This window comes from Balaenoptera borealis, assembly GCF_965194805.1.
Source record: "Balaenoptera borealis genome assembly, chromosome: X".
NCBI lineage: Eukaryota > Metazoa > Chordata > Mammalia > Artiodactyla > Balaenopteridae > Balaenoptera > Balaenoptera borealis.
In genome coordinates this window covers 127,357,058-127,382,120 of record NC_138881.1, presented here as the reverse complement: position 1 = coordinate 127,382,120, position 25,063 = coordinate 127,357,058, and the positions used below count along the sequence as shown (strand labels likewise).

The 25,063-nt window shown below is 48.2% G+C and overlaps 1 protein-coding gene across 8 annotated transcripts; it reads right to left on the bottom strand.

Annotated features, from left to right (window-relative positions):
• Nucleotides 1–1,495: 1,495 nt before the first annotated feature.
• On the bottom strand, nt 1,496–25,063 carry ZNF275 (zinc finger protein 275). 8 transcript variants are annotated; one of them, XM_082377741.1, is made up of 5 exons: nt 24,926–25,055; nt 14,550–16,879; nt 13,980–14,087; nt 12,984–13,068; nt 1,496–12,679 (listed from the first exon to the last, which is right to left on the bottom strand). In XM_082377741.1, the coding sequence occupies exon 5, from the start codon at nt 12,648–12,650 to the stop codon at nt 11,523–11,525; it is 1,128 nt and encodes a 375-aa protein (XP_082233867.1). In that variant the 5' UTR covers nt 12,651–12,679; nt 12,984–13,068; nt 13,980–14,087; nt 14,550–16,879; nt 24,926–25,055; the 3' UTR covers nt 1,496–11,522. The 8 variants fall into 8 exon arrangements, with proteins under 8 accessions (XP_082233867.1, XP_082233868.1, XP_082233870.1 ...); XM_082377742.1 differs by having other exon boundaries at nt 14,550–14,641; XM_082377744.1 differs by having other exon boundaries at nt 14,550–14,624.

Here is a 25,063-nt window from a genome sequence, read left to right as displayed (position 1 = left end):
AAACTACAGTGAGCTACCTTTTTCCACTTATCAGTTTGGCAGCAGTAGAAAATTTTGCCTGGCAAATCATTAGAGCTCATATGAGAGCTTTTCACAAGCTCTATCTTCCCAGCAATTAGCAATTAACAAATGTAATATTTTAAAAACTCCTGATCCCAAGAGCAATATAAACTATAAAATTCTTTGGACTAAAATGTATTAAACTGTGTAAGACAGATGTGAAGGAAAATATAAAAACTCATAATAGGACATAAAAGCAGGCCTGAATAAATAGTGAGATATACCATGTTCCTGGATAGAAGACTCAACTTTTAAAGATGTTCGTTCCCTTGAAATTAATCTATAACTTCAATGCAACCCCAATAAAAATCCCAAGAGGATTTTAATAGAAACTGATGAGCTGATTCTTAAATTCATTCTGAAGAGAAATGCACGAGATTGGCCTATAAATTTAAAAGAAAGAACTTATTAGATATCAAAACATACTATGATGCTATAGTAATTGAAACAGTATAGTACTGATGCAAGAATCAGCATACTAATTGATGGAACAACAGGAATTCCAGAAACACAGCCCAGAAAACTTGGCAGTTTAGTATCCATCCATCCATGCATTGAATCCATTCTTTCATTCAGTTGACAAACAATGATTGTCTATGATGTGTCAGAGATTCCTGAATGATTAAAAAAATATAAACATAAAAACCAGAACTATAAAAAGTAAAACTATAAAAACAAATTTATAAAAAGAAAACTGGAGTATATCTTTCTAGTCCTTGGATAAAGATGTTATTAAGCAAATATGCAGACACCACAAAAGGAAAACTCGATAACAGCTGACAGCATAAGGATAAAAAAATACAACTTCTGCATCACAATAAATGTACTATAAACTAAGTTAAAAATAAATAACTGTGGAAGAAAGCATACGCAACATGTATAACAGATGAAGGGCTAATGTCAAGCATATAAGAAGAACTACAAGTCAAAAGGAAAAAAGACAAAGAATATGAACAAGCAGTTTGCTGAAGCGTCAATGTGAATGGCCCATAAATATTTGAAAAGATGTTCAACCTGACTATTTTAGTAATCAGGAAAATGCCAATGATAACAAGGAGATACCATTTTTCCATCAGTGTTGGCAAGGGTGGGGGGAAATCGGAACTCTTATATACTCTTGATACAGGCTCTTTTGGAGGGAAGTTTGACAGTATCTCTTTTTTAAAATGCCCATACCCTTTGAACTCAGTAAATGCCACTTCTGAGTATCTGTAGGGGAGGCTGTTCATTGTTCCCACCCGAGGCTGCCTTTCCTGGGTGCTGGGCAGCTCAGCTAGACTGTTTCCCAGCTAGACTGTTTCCCAGCCTCCTATGGGGTAGGTGTGGTGGCCCCTTCACTTCACTGGTGCCCGAGCGCGGGTGTGCCATTGCGGGAGCTGACCCCGCAGTCAAGGCAATGTCCTTGAGCCGAGCTCCTGGGCATGGGCCCTGGACCACTGCTCAGCCACTAGCTGTCTGTTAGTGGTCCATGATGAGGCTAGTACAGATATCAGGAAGAAGTGTTATGAAGCTTTTATAGCAATTCAACATCGCCATGACGTCTTTATTGCATTTTACCACAGTCTTGGTCTGCAATGGATTGTGGGGGGGGGCATATAAACTGGTCTGGAGGAGAGACAATAAACAAGATGCAAGGACCTGGGGTCCCTGAGTGACTGTATGGAGCAGAGCTGCCACATCAACCTGGACCGCTCAGCTCAGACTTACGTGGGCAAGGAATAATCTTCCATCTTCCGTAAACCACCACGTTATTGGTGGACTCTTTGTTGAAGCCGTCTAGTGCCGCCCTACCCGACTCAGCATCCGTCGTGTCCTGTGTGATGGGGCCAGGCTGCCCATGCAGCGTTGTTTCCAAAACCCTGCAAGACACCTGACTGTGCACCAAGGAGCAGAAGCGGGGAACAAACCACGCTACACCTGTGCTGTGGAATACTGAGCTGTAGTTACAACCTCTATCCCAGGTATGCTTAATTATATGAAGAGAGTAAGTTGCAGAATAGTCATATAGCATGAGAAACTCTCCCATGTATATGTATCTATGTGCATGTAAATGTGCAGAAAATGTCAGGAAGAATCCTTTGGGGGGGATTAGGAGGGGCCTAGAGAGTGGCTAAAAGGGCCTCTATTTTATCCCTATTTGTTTAATATTTTGAAATGAGCTTATATCCATGTTTTGCTTGTGTAATTAAAATAAATTTAAAAGAATATAAAATACAGAATATTTATGCATTTTTAAATAATAATACAACACAGAATAATAATGTCATTCAGTGGTTCGGTGTACCAGCACAGCATTCACTGCACTGAGTAAAAGAACTTTAAGAATGGAATTTAGTACTCAGTTGTTTGATTCCATTTAGGTCATGAATGTTTTCAGAAAAAGTCCTATGGGGAATTCTCATTTTGTAAGATTTTCCAGAAGGAAAATCTCCAAAGTTGTATACAACTCTGTCTTTGATAAATCATCTCTGATCCTGAAATAATAAAGAATTGAAGGTATGAAGAAAAGAATCAAGTTTTAGAGAAAAACGAGGCTCTCAAAACAGTTTGGTCTCAACTAAACAAACTTCAAAGCAGACGCTACAAAATGCTTAAATTGCTAAAAAATGTAAAGGAAATCTTGTCACAAGAACCGCTATAGATGCCGACAGTTCTCAGTGACTAAGGACAATGGGTTTTTGAGATTTGACCAAACTGTTAATCCTAGGTTCTGTTGACTTAAAAAATGCGCAACGTGAGAGCTGCGAGTTAAGTTTTATTTGGGGCAAAATGAGGGCTGCAGCCCGGGAGACAGCGTTTCAGATGGCTCTGAGAAACTGCTCCAAGGAGGCGAGGGGAGGAGCCAGGATATATAGGAGTTTTGCAGCGAAGGGCAGGTAATTGGGAACATCAAAAAATTATTGTTAAATAAAGAAAACCAGATCTCTCAAGGTAAGGAATTTAGTGCTTTTCTTTGTCTGGGAAGATGCAAGAGTCTGGGCTCACTGAAATCATTCCTTTGATATGCACCTCAGCTCTCTGGGGCCAGTATCCTGTGTTTTCACATCCCGAGTTTCCTCAGGGCTCACCGGCTCACTTTGGAGGGCTGCAATCGTTGGTGACTGTGACATCTTTTGTTTCTTGATATGGCAGGAAATATTCCATTTATAACTATTCCATTTATCAGTACAAACTTCCTTGTGGAAAACATACTACTGAAACCTTTCTTCTCAAATCCTCGAAAAACATGAGGTCATGCTGAGGCAAGTGCACAGCACAAGGACCCAATGAACCAGTCACAGGCAACTGAGAGCATGGGTCCTGAAAGTGTGTAACAAAATTGTAATAACAGTTACATTTGGAGAAAATTTCAGAATTATGGAATCTCAGAAGTTCTCTGATAGCGAGATTTGGGATTTGGCCTTGGCCATCTTCCGTGCCAGCTTGGTGCTGTGAGGCTTCTAGAGGTTCAGGGTCAGTAGTCCCCACCCCCAACAATTCAGCACCTCCCATTCAGCTCCCCAGGGTGCAGGCGTCTCCTGGTCTGGGGGGTGGGGCTTCTGAGTCAAGGCTGAGGCTGCATCCATTCCCATCCTCCGGGCACATGCCACTCACCTGTCATCTCCAACCAGACTTTGAAGTGGCTGTCCTGGAACACACAGAGGCCTGGGTCGAAGTTGAGTCTGGCCAGGCTTCCTGCTGCCTGACGCGCCTGGGGCTCTGGCACCCACCCCGGCTCCCCCGGGGCCCTCCTTCCCTTCCCGAGGGTTCTGGGCCGCACCTCGCCCCATCTCCCCGTCTGTAAAGGGAGCCATCGGGGCCCAGCTCCGAGGGGGGCGGGTGCGGGCGGAGGAGGCGCCCCGGGGGCGGGGAGTAGGGCGTCGCCCTGCCCCCCAGCCCCCCAGGCCCTGTCTGGCAGCCGCCGCCCGCCTCCTGCCCTGCCCCCACCTGGACGTGCCGCAGAATCCTCCCGGCGCACCAGTCCCCCAGCTCCGCGTAGCTGCCCGCCAGCTCCTCGTCGGCCTCCCCGAGCTGCTCCACCAGGCTGAGCAGCACCATGGGCACCGCCATGGACTCCGAGGTCGGGGCCCCGGGCAGGAAGGTCTTTGTGATATAAAATCAACAGGACCTGAGGATGGAGGGAGGGTGATTCATTTGCTAATATTATGCGCGTGTGTTTGGCTCTGTAGTTTTTGTTTTGTTTTTTTTTAATGTTTAACCCAAGTGTAACCGGTACCCACTAAACTGCACAAATCCTAGGAGCCCAGCTTTGTGAACTTAGGTCCCATTTGTGGTAACATTTTGGTTATGGGTCTGTCTTGCTCTAGTGCTCTGTCCCCGGGGGCAGGGGTTACGTCATTCTCTTTTGGACTTGGAAAACAGAAGGTCCTCAATAAATGCTTGTTGAATGAAGGTCAGAAAAGGGGTGAGGGGTGAGAGAGTACAAGGTTTTTTCTAAGCTGTCTTTCCTGAAAAAATTTGGGGGCCATATTTTTATTATATATTTTAAAATATTTTAATTAAAGCAGTAATATGTGCTCAGTGGGAAAAAGGTCAAGCAGTTCACCAAAGTGTACGTCAAACTCATAAATGCATGAATCCAAGAGAAGCCCAAGTCCCCTCACCTCCATTAATGGTGGGCAGGGCAGCCTTGCCCACGTGTTTCTCTCTCCTTCTTTCTTCTTTCTCTCATCACCAGTGTGATAGTTTCAGTCCAGTCCTGCTGGACCACCTCAGACTCACATCAACGGTGCACTTCAATGTGAGGCTAGTGGCAGCCCAGCAGTCAGTCTTTTGAATGAAATGCATTTTAGCCCAGTGTTCCGATGAAGACCTGGGCCAGCGGGGCTGGCACCCAGCAGACGCTCAGCATCTCTTGGAGGAGCTGTTGACGGTGGACCTCGATACAGCTCTGGAAGCTTCAGCCTAGTGGGCTAGGAGACTACTGGGACTATTCTGCATTTTAGCATAAGTATCCCCTTTCTACTTACATGCTGGCTATGGACTGCATGTCTGTGTCCCCCCCACCCCCACCCAACTCATACATTGAAATCCTAACCCTCAATGTGATGGGATTAATAGGTGAGGCCTTTAGAGGGCTTTTAGGTCATGAGGATGGAGCCCCATGAATGGAATTAGTGCCCTTATAAAAGAGACCGCAGAAAGCTCCCCCACCCTTTCCACCACAGGACACAGCTAAATGACAGCCATCTATGAATGAGGAAGCAGGTCCTCACTGGATACTAGCTCTGCCAGCACCATGATCTTGGACTTCTCATTCTCCAGAAGTGTGAGCAATAAATGTCTGTTGTTTAAAAGCTACTTAGTTTATGGTATTTTTGTTATAGCAGCCTGAATGGACTAAGACAATGCCAGTGGCCCCTCCCAGGTGGTTGGTGAGCTGGGCAGAAGTGGGCTGGGGCAGAGGGCCGTGGGTGGGAGCCTCCTTAGCAATGAGGGAGGCTCAGACGCTGGCCCATAAGGTGGGGGGGGGGTCTGGGGACTGTGAACTCTCAGGTAAGCAAAAGACTTCTGGGGGCCCTCAGAGGAGGGTGTGTTGAGAGAAGCTCCAGGGCTCCAGGGCTCCAGAAGGCAGGGGCACTAGAAGAGGGGCAGAAATGAACATTCTCCATCCGCCCCCTGCTGGAGGTCCACAAGGCCCCAAGAGAAAAGCCCCAGGCTGTCCCCCCTCCCCTGGGCCCATTACTAGCTATTCAAGTGGACCTGTGGCCTTGACTTTTACACAGGGAAGTTTGCCAGAACAGAGCTTGCACATGTTTTAAGGAAAAATCGGTGAAACTCTTAGTAGCAAGCACATCCTGAAACCAGCATAGCAAATGAATGGTTCTTTCCAAACAACTGGCTTGCAAGCAGAGATGGCTGGGCTGCGGGTGGGGCAGGGTGGTATCATGCCACCTGCTTAGAAGCTGCATTTGGGTAGAAGAATAATTGACAGCGTGATGAGGATGGGACCATGGGGGAAAGACGACATAGGCCTTGCCTGGGCGCCTCCAGGGAGACTGGGTTGGTGGGTGAAGTCATGAGCCTTTCCAAAATGTGGCTTCCTCTTGTTGGAGCACATCGTGGCCCAGAAGGGCCCAACCCAAGCACTTCCTGGAGCCCACTTTACACTTGGCCTTCCAGGATGGGGCAGCTGACTCCATGGCCGATCTCTGTTTGTTTGCATTTGGGTAGGTCAGGAAGCCAGCAGCCTGTCCTTGTCACCTGCCTTTTCTGAGGCTATGGACACTAGAGAGAAGGCCGGCCACTGGCCACTAAGAAGACTGACCTCCCCACTCCCACGCAGCCCAGAGAGGCTGGCCAATTCTCAAGTCCCAGAAGCCACTTCTGTCACCCCATTCCTGATTCCTAGGGGAGAAGCTCAGGGTCAAGCCGGTCTTCTGCTTCCACTTGGAATTCAGACCCAGGGGAGAGCCCCAGCTGGAGTGGAGGGAGGCAACTGGCTGAATGACGGGCCCCTTCTGCCAAGGGACAGCTTAAACTTCCAGGAAAACCAGCCATCTCTCTCAGGGCACCTCCTTTCCCCTCTAGGCATCCAGCAGGCAGTTGCAGGGGCGGGGGCGGGCAAGACAGGGGCGGAACTCCAGAGTGTGGAGAAAAGAGGAAGGGAAGAACTGATAAACCAAGCTTTGACGAAATAAGTCAAGGAAGACCAATGCCATTGAACATATATTTATTGAAATCTACTCGATGCAAGGCACTGTGCTAGATCTGGAAGGGGAATCAGACATGAAGGGTCACCCCTGTCTTCTAAGAGCTCACAATCTAATGGGTTGGGGAGGGTGGGGAGGGAGCAGCTCTAGTGCAAAGCTGATTGTAGTAAGTGCCATAAAACAGACAAGTTAAGGAGACTGGGGAGGAATGAGAAAATAGTGCCAACAACCAAAATACGAACTGGGGCAGGACATAGCTGTTCTCAGATCTGCAAGTAATGCTGAAGGCCATTTTTGTTTAAAGAGACCATTTCTACTTTTGAAAATAAACACCACCCAACTGATGCAATGAGAACTACACAACGTAAGTATACTAGTCATACAGAAGTTATCAATTCCCCAATCTGACGGATTTGCTACAAGTAGCGAGACACTTCCAAAATAAAGAACAGGGTGAGCGGTGACTTAAACTCATTTCCTGGGGCAAACATGGGGTCAGTACAGGAACAGTGCCCAGACAGAAAAGCATTGGTCAAACTCACTGAGACTAGGAGGCATAGATTTGCACCCACCCTAGCAAACAGAATACAGTACCACATTTAAAACAGGTGTTTACGACAGTCAGGTGGGCCTTGGGCCAGGAACGAGGGCCAGGTAGGACATGAGGAAAGCGAGCCGTGTGATTCTTCTCAGGAAGCAGCCAAATGGGACAATGCAATTGCTCCTGACAGACTGCAAAAAGCAGAGACCCACTCAAGCTGGCTTAGGTCAAGGGAGTCTATGGCAGGGACACAAGTGGACCAGAGAGGGCAGTTGCCAGAGATCCCAGAAGGTAAGCCAGTCAGGCCTCCCTTGCGTTGCTGGGGTTGAAGCTGCTCTGGGGGTGCCCAGCCGGAGCCCACAGATCTTCAAGCCGGTGCCACCCATGGGGGCAACTCCTCTAAATCCCAGGTGGCTCCCTCTTTCTTCCAGCACCAGCTAGAAACTTCTCTCTCAGTTTCCTTGTTTGTACTTCACAGTTGGAGAACCCAAAAGGTCTGGTCCATGTCTCCAGCGCTGTGGACCGGTTGCCGCCCTTGAGTCAGGTGCTCAGTTCTGGTTGAATTAATGTGGCCTAGACGGGGTGGGGGCCTCATGGCGCACAATGGGGCTGGAGCCCCAGGCACGCGGAATGCAACCCCACGCGAGAGAGACACGCCCACCATAACCGGGTGGGGCTCAGTCTGGAATGACACAACTAATGGGTATGACACAACTAATCCACACAGTTAATCTTATTAAGCAGCAAAAGTGGTAAACAGTTACTTTCTTTTGAAAATTTCTGCAAGTATTCAAAACTTTAATAAAAGCAATGGAGGGTTTCTTTCAGAATATAAGAAAAGGGCCTATTTCGAAGGAGAGCCAGCATTCTATATAACCCACCTGCTCTCCATTTGCCTTGCAAAAGGAATACGTGTGATTAGAAAGAAAAATGAAATGAGGTAGATACACAAATGCATAGACAAGCACACACGACAGCAAGTCTGATCACATTTTGCATCTGACGGAGCAGTAGACCTAGAGAGTCCAAGGAAATCCACCCCCCAGGGACCAGAGGCAAACACCTGAACTCGGTGCAACTGCAGGACACACATTAAAGCCACAGAGAGAGCACGGACTTCACCTGCAAACAGAGTGACGGAAACGACGTGTTCACTCTGGCAGACGGTTTGTTCGAGAGAAAATCATAGAACCAAGAATGGAACAAAGGAAAGGAGGGCATGACGGGATGCCAAGATGCCGTGCCCTGGCTGGGGACAAGTGCAGCGGTGACGGCGACGCTAAGTTCTGAGTTAATACTGCATCTGGATCCTTCATAAAACACGGGCAAGACATGGCAAGGTACTTCCAGGTTAAGGTGCCAGACTTGCCCCGCCGTGGACGCCAACATTCCTTACCAAATAACAGTTGTAGCAAGTACGTCATAACAGCTTGAAAAGAGAAAACTCATGAGAGAAGGAAGTAGTGATTTCACACGCAGATTCACAACTACTGCAAGAACTGACGCCCCCAGAGCAGAAAGAATCACTATGCAACAAGTGCTGTCAGCTTCTCTCCAGCCCGGGGGTCAGGATGGAGACGTCCCAGAGAGCCACTGGCATGGCCTGGGGGCCATTCCAGAGTACCTTCTGGCTAAGGTCACAAGGGTCACTGTGGGACCCTGCTTCCCAGCCTCTACCCCAGGCACAGCTGCTGGGAAGTCACACTACAGCCCCTGCGAGGCCAGCTTCTACCTGTGGGCTCTGCAGGCCACTGGAGGAGCCAGGTTCCTGGCCAGCCCTTGCCGCTGAAAGTGACAGGCCAGCCCCAGGATGACCAACTTCTACTTTTATGCCACGTGGGCCGTCGTCAGAAGGGCATCGTTGCCCTCCAAACCCTTGTTTTACTGCCCCTCCTGGGCAAGGCTGTTACAATTCACAGCCCAGGCCTGGTGCGGCCATCAGTGGGGCACGGTTCGTCTCCGAGCCTTTGCTCTCTCGCCCCTCTTAGGTGTGGCTGCAGGAGGTGACGTCAGAACACATGGGTGAATTTCCCCCTAGTTGCCAAAAGCAGAAGCCACCAAACCGACCTCTTTCTAGTTCCAGAATCACTCGCTAGGAGGATGTCATCCATGTGACAGTGTCAGTCGGGTAAGTTTTCTTGTGTTTTAGATGTCTCTTGGGTGGATCTGCTGCTCAGGCACTGAATCCACGCTGAGCATGGCCAAGGCTCCCAGGAGCTGGAAGGTTGGCCAGCTGCTGCCAAGACCAAGTTCGGACCACCCCATTGACCTAGGTGAGGCCCAGCCCTGCTGCTGAAGGTTAGGGCTATACTGAGGAACAGTCAGAGTGTTCTGGCCAATCCGAGATGGAAATTCCTCTCGAGTGCCTGAGTGGCCAGGTTGGATAGTCAAGTACCGCCCACAGACATGCAGAGTCTGCATCTTGGATGAGGAGTGAGCCTGTGTCTCTGGCCCATTTCCATCCAGCCTGCCCACCTGGAGCATCCACCTTCTGGTGGGGCAGGGTTTTCAACTTTTCGTTTGTAATTCAAATTCTAGAAGAAAATGTCATCATCTCTAACTACTGAAGCAATGGAAGTTAAGACTTAACTGACAACAATGAACGTTTGGATACGTAAAGATCAAAAGCTTGCACAACAAAAATGTAATAAAACTGCTACAAAGAGCAAAGCAATAAAACTGGAAAAGAGATCATCACAATCGATACAGAAAGAACTGCCGTATAAAGTCAATATATCCAAAGGTAACTTGGTAACTGGTCAAAGGAGATGAACCTACTCTGCATGCAAGAAAACGGAAACAGTATTTTAAGTCATCACGTGAGAGAAAGAAGATGAGACTAGGAGTCAGGAGGCCTGGGTCCATCCTCAGTTTGGGTACTAATGAGTCATAGAACAACAGCGATAACCATGGCGATGACGGCAGATGACCCCACTGAGTGTGCACCTCCGTGCCAGGCGCGGCATCGCAGTCCCTGCGATAACCTTAGGAGGTAGTCCTGCGATCATCCTCATTTTACAGAGGTGGAAACGGAGGATCGGAGAAGTACCATCTAGGCCCCATATGAGAGGCTATCGTTCCCGAAAAGGAGGCGTCACCTTACACTTGAGTCCTTGCGACGTCCCTATTACGGGGATGCTCTCTCAACTACTTGATTTTGAACAAAACAGTGCTGCTTGAGGACAAGACCCGTTAGGCTGAAACAAACCCCAGTCGACGCTAGTTTTGGATATGCCTGGGAGTCACCAGATTGAATTGGTTTAAGAAAAAAGGACACAAAAGAAATTTAACTCAGATTTAGTACTTCTTCTTAAGAGTACAACCTCACAATGACAAGTCTTCGATGCTTTAAAAAAGCCTTTTAAAGGTCACTTAAAAAAAGGAAAACCTTAAGCGGTTGCATTGTACAGCTACAGAATAAATTAAAAAACGACAACAATCATTCTAATGTTACATGAACCTGTACTTATGGCTTGGGAGGCGGTTTCTAGTGAGAGCCTTGTGCAGGGATTGTCACAGTGCTATGTGGCACATAGCTCGGATGGATGGAAGCCATTGGATGTGTGCTTTGAAAATGATGACGCCAAAGGGCCTCTGAGGTTGGTGAAGATGGTGAGGTTAGAAATGCATATGAGGAATTAGGATAAAATGATCTCATGGAGTGGAGCTAGGGAAAAAAGGAATCTTTTCTAAATTAATATATTATTCTATATAATATGTGATTTACAATATGTATGTAGAACTAAATTAATAAATTAAATATTATAAGACATTTGATTATTCTATTTACAACCCTAAAAATTTATAAATTCAAGTAGGCCAAAAAAGTTTGGGGCTATCGATCTCCTGTTGGGGAAAGTCGGGATCACATTCCATGGACACCATTGTTGAATAGCTCTGGGTCTCAGCTTCCTTGAAGGGGGAGCTTGCAGGAGAGGACCAAGCATCCCGAGCTCCACCCCCACGTCCGGGTTTCTCTTCTCTCGTTCTCCAATTCAAGGCCTGTGCATTTTAATACCTTGAAGGTACTCGATTCCAGTTGAACCAGCCAAAACTCAATCAAAATGGTAGAAGCTACTCTTGAGAGGCAAGATGGGAAACACAAACACTTATAAATTGCTGGTGGCAGTATAAATTGGTTTCAACCTTTCTGAAGAGAAAATATATAAGTGCTACAAAACTGTTCATCTCCTTTGACTCTGCCCTCCCCCTCTAGGGCCCCGGGCCCCGAGGGAATCGGCCGCCGGCCACGGGGCCGTGGGCCTTCCCTACTCGCGGTGGGTGGGTTGATGCTTCTGCAGCGCCGACCGCCTCTTGAACACGCGGCCACACTCGCTGCACTCGCAGCGTCTTGCTCCGCTGTGGGTCCTCCGATGGCGACTCAGGCCGGAGCTCCGGCGGAAGGCCTTCCCGCACTTGTCGCACTCGTAGGGTTTCAGTCCGCTGTGGATGCGCCGGTGTTTGATGAGATCGGAGGGCCCCCGGAAGGCCTTGCCGCAGTCGCCACACGCGTAGGGCCGCTCCCCGGTGTGGATGCGCTGGTGCTCCAGGAGGCTGGAGCTCTGCCGGAAGGCCTTCCCACACTGGCCGCACTCGTACGGCTTCTCGCCCGTGTGGATCCGCCGATGCTTGGTGAGCTCTGAGCTCCTGCGGAAGAGCTTGCCGCAGTGGGGGCAGCCATAGGGCTTGGCTCCGCTGTGGATGCGCTGGTGCTCAGCCAGGCCGTTGACCCCTCGGAAGGACTTGCCGCAGTCGTCGCAGTCGAAGGGCAGGTGGCCGGTGTGCATCCGCTGGTGCTTGAGAAATTCCTGGCGATCCAGGAAATCCCTGCTACACGTCTTGCAGGCAAAGGGCTTCTCCGAAGTGTGCAGCTTCTGATGGCGAAAGAGGAGGGTGTTGACTTTGAAGGAGCGCCCGCATTCCTCGCAGTCAAAGGGCTTCTCTCGGCTGTGGACGCGCAGGTGCTGACTGAGGCCCGCGCTCTTCTTGAACCTCTTCCCGCATTCTTCACACGCGAAGGGCTTCGCCTCCCTCTCCATTTGCTCTCTCTTCTCCATGGCCTCGTCAAGGGCCCGGCTGGGGCCCGGCCGGGGCACTGCCGCCACGTGGCTCTTCCGGTGCTCGTTGAACTCAGACACCCCCCGAAAGACCTGCCCGCAATCGCCGCACTCCCAGCCCTTTTCCTCACTGTGAATTCGCTGGTGCTGCACGAGGAGGACCTTAAGCCGAAAGGCATCCCCACACTCTTTACATGCAAAATGATGTTCTACAGGTAGATTCCGGGGGCTCCCTCCCCTCCCCTCAGAGTCCCCGTTCTGTTTGACCTCAGGGCTGTGCTCACTGGCCGTCGGGGAGCTCGTGGGCGCCATCTCCTGTGACTGGGCGTCTTCGCCCATCCTCGGCGGTTGGGCCACCCAGATGCTTTCTAAAATGGAAACCACAAGACACTGCACTCTGCCGAGGAGGAAGGAAGGAGGTTACTCTCCTTTGTCAACAATCACTTTCCTCCTGAGACAGCTGCCGAGCATCGGGCCTGGAGGCCACCGAGGCAGGATGGCGGCTCCCCACCCAGCTGGAAACAAGCGCGGTAGATGGAAGGGGCGCAAGGGCCTGATTGCTGGATGCTCCCTGTCAAGGTGACTGAGGAGCAGCACACCACTCCCACCCCAAAGGCTCACCTGGGCCTCCCCAACGACGCCCTGACATTTCTTCAGGTTTCTTTTACTCACCTGAATGCTCAGCTCGTTCCACGTGAAGGGATGGGTCAGACTTGCACCAGGTGAGAGACCAAGTCAGGATTCAAAACAGGAACTCCTGCTTGCAGAAAAGGAAACAGGCTATGGCAGCATCCGGAGATGACATCAGGATGGGGTAGGAATGGTTCAGGGCCTTTGAAGGGGAAAGCCTTTCAATCCCCAAAGGCTGGGCTGGCTGTTCCCTTAGGCAAGTCATTCATCCGTTTAAAATGCCTTTCCCAACAGTCGGCTCCTTCCAGGGGCTGGATGAAGCAAGCTCTGGGCCCATGTGGGTGGAGAACCAGCTTGTCTTCCTGAGGAGCTGATCCTCCCTTTCCCCATCCACCCTCCTCAAGGTCTGCACATTGAACTTGGGGTTCTCCCAGAACTGTCAAAGCTGACCCCTGGCAGTCTCTCCTCCGAAGAAGCCTCCCCACCTCACCACGTGCAGCCCCTGATGGTGCAAAGGAGCTTGCTACGTCAACCTCTCTCAACAGTAAACTACAGTAAAGTTGTCATGAAATTTATATAATTTGTGGGTTAAAAAAGTATTTAATTAGGTGGCATAGGAAGGGTGGGAGGGAGGGAGACGCAAGAGGGAAGAGATATGGGGATGTATGTATATGTAAAACTGATTCACTTTGTTATAAAGCAGAAACTAACACACCATTGTAAAGCAATTATATTCCAATAACGATGTTAAAAAAAAAGTATTTAATTATAGTGGCTAGTTTGTTCTAATTTCTTTCCCAATGAAAGACTGAGGGCGCTTCTTTCCATGTCATTAGGAGTTGGGAGGGACACCTGTTACTTTGAGATATCGGGTGTAGCAGACCCTCTGTATTTCCTCACAGCCCATTCCCAGGGAGCATAAGCCCCTGGAAGGTGAGCTTGTGTGACGCTATGCCAGGTGCCCCTTATCCTACTCCCAGCGGCGTAGGACCATGAAGCTGGTGGCAAAGCTTGTGGAAGGGCTGGGGGCATCCTTACCCACAGAGGTCACATTCCTTCAATATGCCGGTGTCCTCTGCTCAGGATCCAGCCTCAGCCACTCCCTTTGATGAGGTACTGTGCCACGTCACCAAATGTCACCGGATCCTGAAAGAATTCCCAGGGATAATCTGTCCTTCCATCCACTCTAGAATGAGGCAAGGGCAGTGCCACTAACCCCAGGGATGAGAGGTGAGAGTCTGAAGTGAGCGTGCATTGCTAACATGGAAATATAACTACAAGCCTCAAGAAGTGCTAGAAAGAGAACCTGACCACGTGCCAAGAGACCTGGGCCGTGGCCCTGGCTCCCACTGTCCTCCCAAGGGACTTCGGTTCAATCACTTTCCTGGATTGAAACGCAGCTCCCGCATCAGTACGATGGGAATTACAAGCCCAGCAGGCAACCATTCCTTGGCAGACTCCGGGGAGAGAAGCAGAGAGAGGGAGGGAAGGCAGCAGCTGGGGTTCAGGCCCTGTTGTGTGTCATGCTGGGGCAAGAGGCAGAGTCCAAGGCCAGAATCAGGGAGCAGTGACAGATTCCCAAGCCAGACTGAGGGAAGCACAGCTCACCTGGGCCTCCAGCACCCCAAGGGGGCCTGCCAGGACTTGGTTTCCCAGGAATCCATCTTGGGGAAGAGCAAGACCCTGTGGGGCAGGCAGAGCTAAGGAAAGTGAAAGGTGCCGTGAGTGACAGCAGCCCTGCCTCTGGGTCCTGTGGGATGAGACTGGTGACTTCCTTTTCCCCTGTTTTAAATTTTCTTGAGTCTTCTCTTGCACAGAGGCTGAATGACAAGCCAGAGCATGGATACACCTAACAAAATGTATCCCAAACAGTGGGGAAAGTGGGCTGGCAGAGAATTGATACAGGCAGGCCAGAGGGAACCCAGACAAGACAAATGAATGTTAGCCCAGGCACAGGCAGGAGAAGACAAACTCAGACCAAGAGCCAGTGGCAGGGAGACTGGCTCTCAGAGACAGGTCGGCCACAGGCCTCCTAGCAGTAGGCCTTGTAGAGTTCAATGCTCACACTGCACAGGAAGGAAGTATCCCCAAAAGAACATCAGAAGAAATAACTAGGAAGTGAGAGGTCCTTCTCAACTTTGTAGGGGCAACAAAAAACCAGACTGGGCTACTGGAGGGAAGAGACATAACAGGGCAGGAGCCAGGGCCTCCTGACTAGCAGCAAGGCCCTCTAAAGGCCACACTCCACCCCACCGAAACAACTCACCAGGTGACAGCTTGCAGACAAGAATGTTTCTGTGATATATTTGACAAAATGAAAAGTTGAACAAAATACCTGGAAAAAGACACCTCCAAAAAAAAAAAAAAAAGATCTTCAAAGACTGTTGCTAAATAAAGGATTTGAACCACATGTGTAAGTTGCCTTTGTCGTTCGGATCCCACCACAGGTGTGCATGCATCGCAGGCCTCCCACTTCAGTGAGTTCACAGAAACAGGAACACAGTTTCTGTTCTGATGTCAGGTCAATTCGGTTCACAGTTATATGAAAAGGAAGCATTTTTACACTAGCTCAAGGAGTACAGAACCCAGATACTCCAGAAATACTTTTACGTAAAATTAGATGTTATATTAAAAGGGTTAGACAGAGACTTCCACTTCTGGCCATGAGGGAGTAACAAGGAACAGATTTAATGTCGTGCCATAAATAAGTAGAAAACTGGATAAAATAGATGTGAAACAACAGTGTTTAGATATTGGACAGCAGGCAGCACAGGATCATGATCCTTGTGAGACAAGAAACAAATGAGGTGAGCTTTATCAGTGTCCCAGATCTCTTCCTGGAGGCAATTTCCAGATTGAGAGTATAGGGAAGGGGGACCCAAACAGAGCTTGGTGGCTTTATTATCAACACAGACCAGTGTTCAGGGAAGCTGAGGCAGAGCAGAGTTCCAGAAAGTAGGGAGCTATGCAGAAAAAAAGAGCTCCAAAAAATCTGTACAAGGCTCCCCTTTAGTCTTTCTTAACTACTAAGCCATGCATGCATAGAGTGAAACTCCCAAAGACTAGGAAAAGAATGACCAGGAAGCTGTAAGTTGAACAATTCCTAGGACACACAAAGGTAGGAAGATGTTCAGGGTCTAACCAACCAGAGTAGGGAGTCCTCAGTGATCACATGGGGTATTCACTAGAGAATCAGAGGGGCCATACCTTAGTAGTAGGACTGATCTATCCCTGGAGCCACAGCTACCCTGGATCTGCTCTAGAAAAACTTGAAATTAGGCCTTGAAGGGATGAAACTATTCCACAAATAACTACCTCCCAAAACAAAGTCCAACAATTTTCACAGTGAAACAACAAAATCCAGACAATCAACAACATAATCTCTACAATGTTCAACATCCAATAAAAAATTAAGTAAATTCAATATATATGTGTTAGCATACGGTATTTGTTTTTCTCTTCCTGACGTACTTCACTCCGTATGACAGACTCTAGGTCGATCCACCTCACTACAAATAACTCAATTTCGTTTCTTTTTATGGCTGAGTAATATTCCATTGTATATATGTGCCACATCTTCTTTCTCCATTCATCTGTTGATGGACACTTAGGTTGCTTCCATGTCCTGGCTACTGTAAATAGAGCTGCAATGAACATTTTGGTACATGACTCTTTTTGAATTATGGTTTTCTCAGGGTATATGCCCAGTAGTGGGATTGCTGGGTCGTATGATAGTTCTATTTTTAGTTTTTTAAGGAACCTCCATACTGTTCTCCATAGTGGCTGTATCAATTTACATTCCCACCAACAGTGCAAGAGTATTCCCTTTTCTCCACACCCTCTCCAGCATTTACTGTTTCTAGATTTTTTGATGATGGCCATTCTGACCGGTGTGAGATGATATCTCATTGTAGTTTTGATTTGCATTTCTGAAGAACCTAGGGGCAAGACGGGAATAAAGACACAGACCTACTAGAGAATGGACTTGAGGATATGGGGAGGGGGAAGGGTAAGCTGTGACAAAATGAGAGAGTGGCATGGACATATATACACTACCAAATGTAAAACAGATAGCTAGTGGGAAGCAGCCGCATAGCACAGGGAGATGAGCTCGGTGCTTTGTGACCACCTAGAGGGGTGGGATAGGGAGGGTGGGAGGGAGGGAGACGCAAGAGGGAAGAGATATGGGAACATATGTATATGTATAACTGATTCACTTTGTTATAAAGCAGAAACTAACACACCATTGTAAAGCAATTATACTCCAATAAAGATGTTAAAAAAATTAAGTAAATGCCAAGAAGCAGGAAAATGTGACTCATGGAAAGGAAAATAATGTCAATAGAAACACTCAGAAGTGATCACTGACAGAACTTACAGACAAGGATAACAGCTAGTTTAACAATGTATAACTATTTAAAGAAAAACAGGAACATAATGAAAGAAATGGATGATATAAACAAGAACCAGATGGGACTTACTGAGGTGAAAACTGTAATATTTAAAATGAAAATTTCATTGGATGTGATTAACAGCAGATTAGACACAGCCCTCTCCCCCGAAAAAGATTAGAAAATTTGAAGACATAGCAATAGAAATTATCCCAAATTTAGATCAGAAAGAAAAACATATTTAAAAAACAGAGTCTCAGTGACTTGAGGATAACAGAAAGTGGTCTAACACATATGCAACTGGAATCTGAGAAGATGAGGAAAAGGAGGAGGGGGATAAAAGTATAACTGAAGAAATAATGGTTAAAATGTATTGTTTTCTAAATTTGATGAAACCTAGATCCAAGAAGCCCAATTACCCCCTAGCAAGACTAAACAAACAAAAAACAAAACCAAAAAAAACCCCAACAACCCCACACATGTACACTAAGACACATCATAATCATATTGCTGAAAACTAGTGATAAAGGGAAAATCTTAAAGCAGCCAGAGGAAGAAAAGATGTTGTACACAGAGGAGCAAAGATAAGAATAGCTGCTAACTTCTTATCAGAAAATGTGCAAGCCAGAAAACAACTGAATGACATTTTTAAAGTGCTAAAGGAAAAAAAAAAAACATGTCAACCGAGACTTCTATATTCAGGGAAAGTATCCTTCAAAAATAAAGGCAAAATAAAAACTTTTTTAGACAAAGAAAAGCTGAAAGGATCTGTCACCAGCAGACCTGTACTACAAGACATATTAAAGAAAGTTTTTCCAGTGAAGGGAAATGATACCAGATGGAAACTTGGATCACAAAGGAATGAAGAACATCAGGAATGTAAATATGTGCAGAAATATAAACACTTTTACCTCTCTCATTTTTAAATCTTTAAGAGATAACTGAACATTTAAAGCAAAAATAATAAGGTAGTGCAGGGTTTATAACATATGTAGAAATAAAATGTATGACTGTGTGCTTTACAAAGCCCTCCAAGACTCTGATGCATGCCAGTAGTGGAGATAAAATACAGTTCTAAAAAATAATCCAAAAGAAGAAAGGTAAAAAAAAACAAAGGAAAAAGAACAGATGGGGCAAATGGAAATAAATACCAAGAGGCAAATTTAAACACAACCATATGGATAGTTAAATTAAATATAAATGAACTAAACACACCAGTTAATAGGCAGAGATCATCAGATTGTATTTTTTTTTAAAAAATGAGACTCAACTATATGCTGTCAACAAGAAACTTTAAATATAAAGAGTTTAAATGTAAAGACAGAGATAGGTTAAAAGTAAAAGGATGGAAAACAATATACTATAACCAACAGGAAGGGTCTCAATAATCCCAACGTCATAGAAACATGAGGGAGACCTTTCTGAAGAATCCTAGAACTCAGAGCAGGAAGAAAACTGGAGAGCTTAAGTATAAAATCAATAGGTGGTAAGAGATGAGAAAAAAAAACAGAAAACATTTTAAAAAGTAAATGAAAATGAAAAAAAAAATCAACAGGTGGCCAGTGCAGAATGACACACAGCAGATTACAAAAATTTGAATCCTCCTTCAAAGAAGATTATAGACAGACAGTAACTGTTTATTAAAAAATCCAAAGAGTGTAGGGGAAGGGGAGAGAATGGTATATATTTGTGTTTTAGGAGAAAAAAGGAATAAACTGAGAGTGACTCACAGTGAATGAGCACATCGAGACTGCAATGTGCACCACCCTGGGGTAGAGTCCAGGTCTAGAAAGGTCTTCTGCTTTCTGTTTCTGTAATGAATTTTTAGTAACCAAGCTGCATTTCTTTGGTAATCAGAAAGGAACAACAATTTTAAAAGATTTCAGTTGACTTTGGATAAGAAAGATGCTCAGCATGCGCGAGGACAGGGCTGAGGCCAAGGAGACAACAGGGAACTGCCCCTGAAGCTGGGCAACATCCCGAGGTGCCCACACAGGCAAGGCAGGCACAGTGGAGCAGTGCTGGCAGGAATGTGTGGGCAGTCCCAGAAAGCTTAGAGGCAGGTCCATGGGGTTGTCACTTCCTGGGATCATCCCCCCAAGCTATCAGAACCATGACAGATGTGAGCAGAAGGCCTCCTTTGGCCCCCGTGTCCACAGAAACTCTATTTCCATCTTTAAGCAGCTGCCAGCACAGGTGCTCCCCAGGTGTGTGAGGGAAGCCCCAGGTGCCCAGCAGCCAAGCCCTCTGTATCCCACTGTCACCTGGGCAGGGCACCCTCGGAGCAGTTGGATTCTTCCTGGTATACATTTGATGTCTGGTTTGACTTTGGCTTCCAATACAAAATGAACTGGTCATAGATTACTTATACAATTCATTCTAAAAAATTCACTTCCAATTGACATTGAGGTTTTGTTGCCAAGTGGAATGGAGAGGAGAACATCTCACCTTCACCTCCTGAGGAAGATGGTCTGTTACAAGCCTCATCTCACCACCCTCAGGCCAGAGACCTAAGGCCTTAACCCCTTCCAAGGCCCTGGCTGAGCCCACCAGACCCATATCCTGCACCCCATGTCTCAGTCATTCCTTCCAGACCCTCGGCCTTCATCCTGTCATAAACACGCCAAGGCAATACCCCTGAGGGCCTCTGAACCTGCCTCAGGTGGCTCCTTCAAAGAATTCGGGCCTCACTCAAGTGTCACCTCCTCCAAATGTCTTCACTCTCCAGCCCCATCACGGTTTACTTATAACACTTTTCACTACCTAAAACGTATCCTCCAAAATTGCTTGTTTTTACCTGATTCTCCCTGGGGGAAATGTCACCTCTGACAGGACAGGGCCCTTCTCTTTCTTGGTCACCCCTGAATCCCCAGCATCTGCAGCAGCTCCTAACACTCAGTGGGCATGTGAGAAACTGTGGTGGGAGGGGTGTGTTAAATTCATCTAACTTCCATTAACAGAGCACCTACTATGCGTTTGGCACTGTGCTTCTCCCTTCCCATAACGTAACTATCGCCATCTATAGTCATTCCCGCCTCCATTTTACAGAGAAGGAAGACACGGATCTGAGAGGTGAACTAACTTGCCTAAGGTCTAGCTCCCAAGATTTGAGACATTTCAAACCACACCAGAAAAGAGAGAAATAATACGCCACCAGGTAATATCTAACACCAGGCCTTATCCAAAGGCCAGGCAGCCATTGAGTGTCCTTGAAGCCTAATGGTGCGTATGGGTTTAGGGGACTGGCTTTAAATCCTCCCATGAACATGCCATCACAGACCCTCCCTGCGCAATAGATACACACGTCATTCTCTCTCTCACTCACAGTTTTTCCAAGCCACCCATGTTTAATTGAGCAGGTCCTCCTGAAGTGTTCCCATTTAATTGAGCGGATCCCACCAAAGTGTTTTCACTTAATTGGCATGATTAATCGTTGAAGTCCTGGAGCCACAACCCCCAAGTGAATTGTTAATTATCCTTTAATTCCTGTGTAGCAACAGGACTGGCCCTTCCTGTACCAGGCTTGCCCAAGGGACTTAACCCAAGTGCACTTCAGATCACTACCCACAGTGACAGAACCCATGGACACACAGAGACCATTTTGAAGGTGCTCATAAAAATGGGAGGGAAAAAGTGAGCCCTGCTTTCACAAAAGGAAGCTAAACTCTGCACAATGAACAAGGTATATCGGGTAAAAGCTTTATGAGACGCAAAGGAAGATCATTAAAAAAGATAATACACATTAATCCCACTGCAGTTAAAAATAAAATCATCATCAATCCTGAAAACAATCTGATAATTCAGAAGCCGGATTGCCCAACAGCTCCACTTTAAAATGGTGGAACTAATCTGGAAAAGAAACTGCACTCTGTGACAAAAGTGACACATACAGGTGTCTGCTGCCTTCCGAAAGTGGACCTTGGGAGATCAAGGTCAAAGCAATTCCAGGCACAATATGAAAACCACTGTAGTGCACCCGATGGATACAGGGGGCGATCCTGATCTTGAATGCGAGGCACTTTCACTCACCATGGAAAAGCCCCAAATCTCGGAAGTGCACTTCTTCACCCAACCGGGAAAAGGAAGTTGGTAGACAGACTATGGGAAAACAAACCTCTGCCTCTTAATGTAAATATTATCTTCCTTCTTTAAGTGGGATCTGAAGTATAGTCTAACGACCATATGCTCCCAGAGAGTGAAGGCCCTGCCAAGGTTGACTGCGGATTCCACTCTGGACCTAGCCAAGTGCCACAGACACCGCAGCTGCTTCACAGACACACTTCTGAAAAATCATGCTTCCTAAAGCATGAGAGTTCACGTGAGTGAACAAATGTTCCTGAAATGTGCTTTAGATGGCAATGTAAATTTTAACCAACTTATTTAAATCCAATTTTCCGTATTGAATCAGAAACACTGAGAACCAAAACAACCATTTCACTCTGATTTGAAAGAACGGAAGTTAACAGCTGAACCCAATGGAGACAAAAGCCAACATGTGTCACAAAAAATAGTGAATAATTAGGTGTATTCTGGTCACCTTTGAGCTCGGGACCCCTCCTTAGGATGTCTGGCTACTAGGAAAGTTCACTTCTGAGCCTAAAAGACCAGTGTTAGACTAATTCCATGGCACAAGTAGCCAAGCAACCTCCTCAGCAGGTGCCATCCTTCCCTGGGCAGTGGGGGCAGGGGACAGGGAGCAAGGCCACCCAAACTAGATCAATCTGGCAGCTTCCAGAAACTTCAAAGGGGTGCCAGAAACACCTGGACTCCCTGGAGCATCTAGATAAGGACCTGAAACAGAATGTCCTCAGGCCCCCAGAAGACAACAGGTGGCTCATGGGGTTCATTTCAGTTCTGGGCCAGAGCAAAAATGCCCTGGAGGGAATCTTTATAGGTCACACGAGAGACTGCACTCGCGACCATCTAATTCAGATGGGTGCCTTCAGCTCCCTCTCCCACCCCTAACCCTAACCCTAAATCATCCTATTAATTACCTAGATTCCCAATTCTCCTTACTGGATATCTGTTCTCCCTTGAGTTGTGTTGTTTAGATCGAGAGAACTATCTCTGGGCAAAGATGGTTCAACGGCACTGGCATATGTAAAAATATAAGTGCTTCCAGAATCAAAAACAATACTTCTCACCATCTTGCATCCCCATGGGGTCTTCTAACAGCATGGCCAGCTTTAAGGCCAGCAGACATGGTCTATAAACATCCAGACTTGCCCCAAAGAGAGATGCAGGGATGGCATCGTGTCTCAGAACAATTCTGAGCGATTAGTCAGGCAGGTAAGATCCCACCTGTTGGACTGAAATAATTTGGGGGGGACAGAAGCAGACTTGGGTACTCCTTCCGGGAACACGTCTTTTTGGGTCATGAGTGCTCAACCAAAGGACAGGCTGTGAGACTGAACACACTGCTGAGACCCCAATCCACCTGAGTCAGGCAAGGCTGGGATCCTGAGCCGAGCCCCTGGGCTGGAGCTGGGCTTAGCCTTCACCAGCTCTCAACCCGTCCCGCCAGGATGTGGCCGCAAAGGCCCCATTTGGGCCCACCCTGTACTGTGCAAATGCACTGCTACTAGAAGTGAATCCTAAAGGGCCAGAAGAGAGGGTGTTTCACCAGGAAAGTCTGTTTCTCTTGGGATGTTTGTGTCTGTGTGTGCCTTTTTCTGTGTGCGTGGGTGGCAGGCATCTGTCTCCGTCTTCCCCGTTTTCCTCTCTCACTCTGCCTGGGCACCTGTCTCTCTCTGTTTAGGTTTCCATTTTCTTTGCCTTCTATAAAAAGCCAGAAGGTAGACCAGAAGGGGATTTTGTAGTGTTTGTTGTACTTAATTGAGGGAAGGTTTATGTTCCCATTTCCCCAAGAAGACGCACGCTATCTTACTGAAAATCAAAATAAATTTTAAGTATAGCTTCGTTTAAGTCACACTGCCCAGGATATGAACGATTCTAAATGGGGGTGGGGGAATGCTGTGCAAATCCCAAGGGGCCCTGGGCAGTTGGGGAGCCCAGGCAGGTTAGGGCCAGGGTTGGACGGGTGGGTTAGAGCCCTGGCCTGGGGTTTGCTAAGAACTCAAGGGACAGAGTAGCTGGTGTAGGTGGGGATGAGAAATCTGCATTTTCAACCAGCACTCAGGAAACTGGGATGCTGATCTGTGCCTGGTTAGCACTGGGCCCGTCTAGAATCCGGAGGCTTCCTCACCTCCAGGGCTCATCAGACAGGATTCTGGCCCATGAGCCTCCTGAATGGGATCCCACTCTCTGTGCTGACTGTCAGATTTCTGGGAAGAGAATTCACACTTTCTAGTGATTTTCTAAGGGGTCTCCTCACCCAAAGAAGGCTGAAAATCACTGTTCGATAGGATTCTAAATGTAGATCCTAAGACATTTGGGGGGAATGGATTGGACTGTGTCAGGCACAGGGCAGGAGGAAGCATGAGGGATGGGGTGAGGCAGCATTAGTACCCAGAGGGGGTGCTGTTCTAGCGATCCCATCTGAAATCCTTTGGTAAAAGAAAAATGTCGGGTCTGAGGTTGAAGAGGAAATATTTCACTGACCAAGGAGACTGGAGGGGGCTGGTGGCCCCCAGCTGCGCCAACGTTGGCTGGAGGGTGTCAGTTGGAACAGGATGGGACCTCCGGGAAAAGGGCCAGGATTCTGGGGGGGGGTTGGTGTTTGAAAGGGACCATGGGCTTCGGGCAGCAGGCGACTGTGTGGGGGGGAGGATGGAAAAAGACATGTAATTAATCACCCAAATATAGACTAGAGAAGGCAGCAAAGGAGTTTAAGGGGGGGGGGCACTGGAGCGGGTGATGGTGGCCCCAGAAGGGCGACAGAAAAAGCACTGTTCAGATCCAGGGCCTTGAGCTTGTTTTCGCCCAGCAAGGGCTGCCCCTCCCCCTCCCTCACAGCATTTGGGCTCTAGGCTGCCCCCCCCATCCTCCCCGACAAGCTGACGCTCGACCCCCACCCAAAAGGAAAGGAGAGACTCCGCCAGCAGGAAGTCCCCAGTACCGTCCCCAGTACACCTACCCGCGTCTCTGACTGCTGTTCAGCCCCTCCCCCAGACTAGGGAAAAGCCCTTTTAACACCCCCCCAACGCCCCCTCCCACTTGGCCTCCTCTGCACTTGGGGTGGGGGGTCCCCTCTTCCCATAGCGACCGGTTCCCATCCCCTAGCGTCACCCCAAAAGCAGCGTAGGCCTCAGCACGTCCAGCGATTCCCGCCCCTAACCGTCGCCCCCTGGCCGCCGCGGGAAGGCCTTCGGCCTCTTCGCACCCGCCATCCCGGACCCGCCTCCCGCTCCACCTGGCCCCAGGGCCGAGCAGCTTCCCGCGGGAACAGAGACGTCCCCCAACAAGCTTGGCCGCCCCCTGCCCCCGCACCGCACACCTTCTGGAACACTCACCCCAGTCCTGCACACTCTCCTGGGCCGTCCCCTGCACATCCTCCCGAAGCCCAAACGATCACCCGGGACCCGCACATTCATCCGCGACTCCCAGCACATCCTCTGGCGGCCCGCGCGCTCATCGCGGCCCCGCACACCCTCCCGGGCTCCGCGCACATCCTCTTGTGGCCCGCACGCTCACCTCGGCCCGGCGGCGGCCAACGCGCGGTCCTCGGCGGAGTGGCGCTGTCGCGGCCCAGGCCCGGCGTGGCAGGAAGCGCCACGGAGCCGCCAGCAACCGGCTGAGCCCAGCAGCCCCACGGCGCGTTTCCGGAGCCGC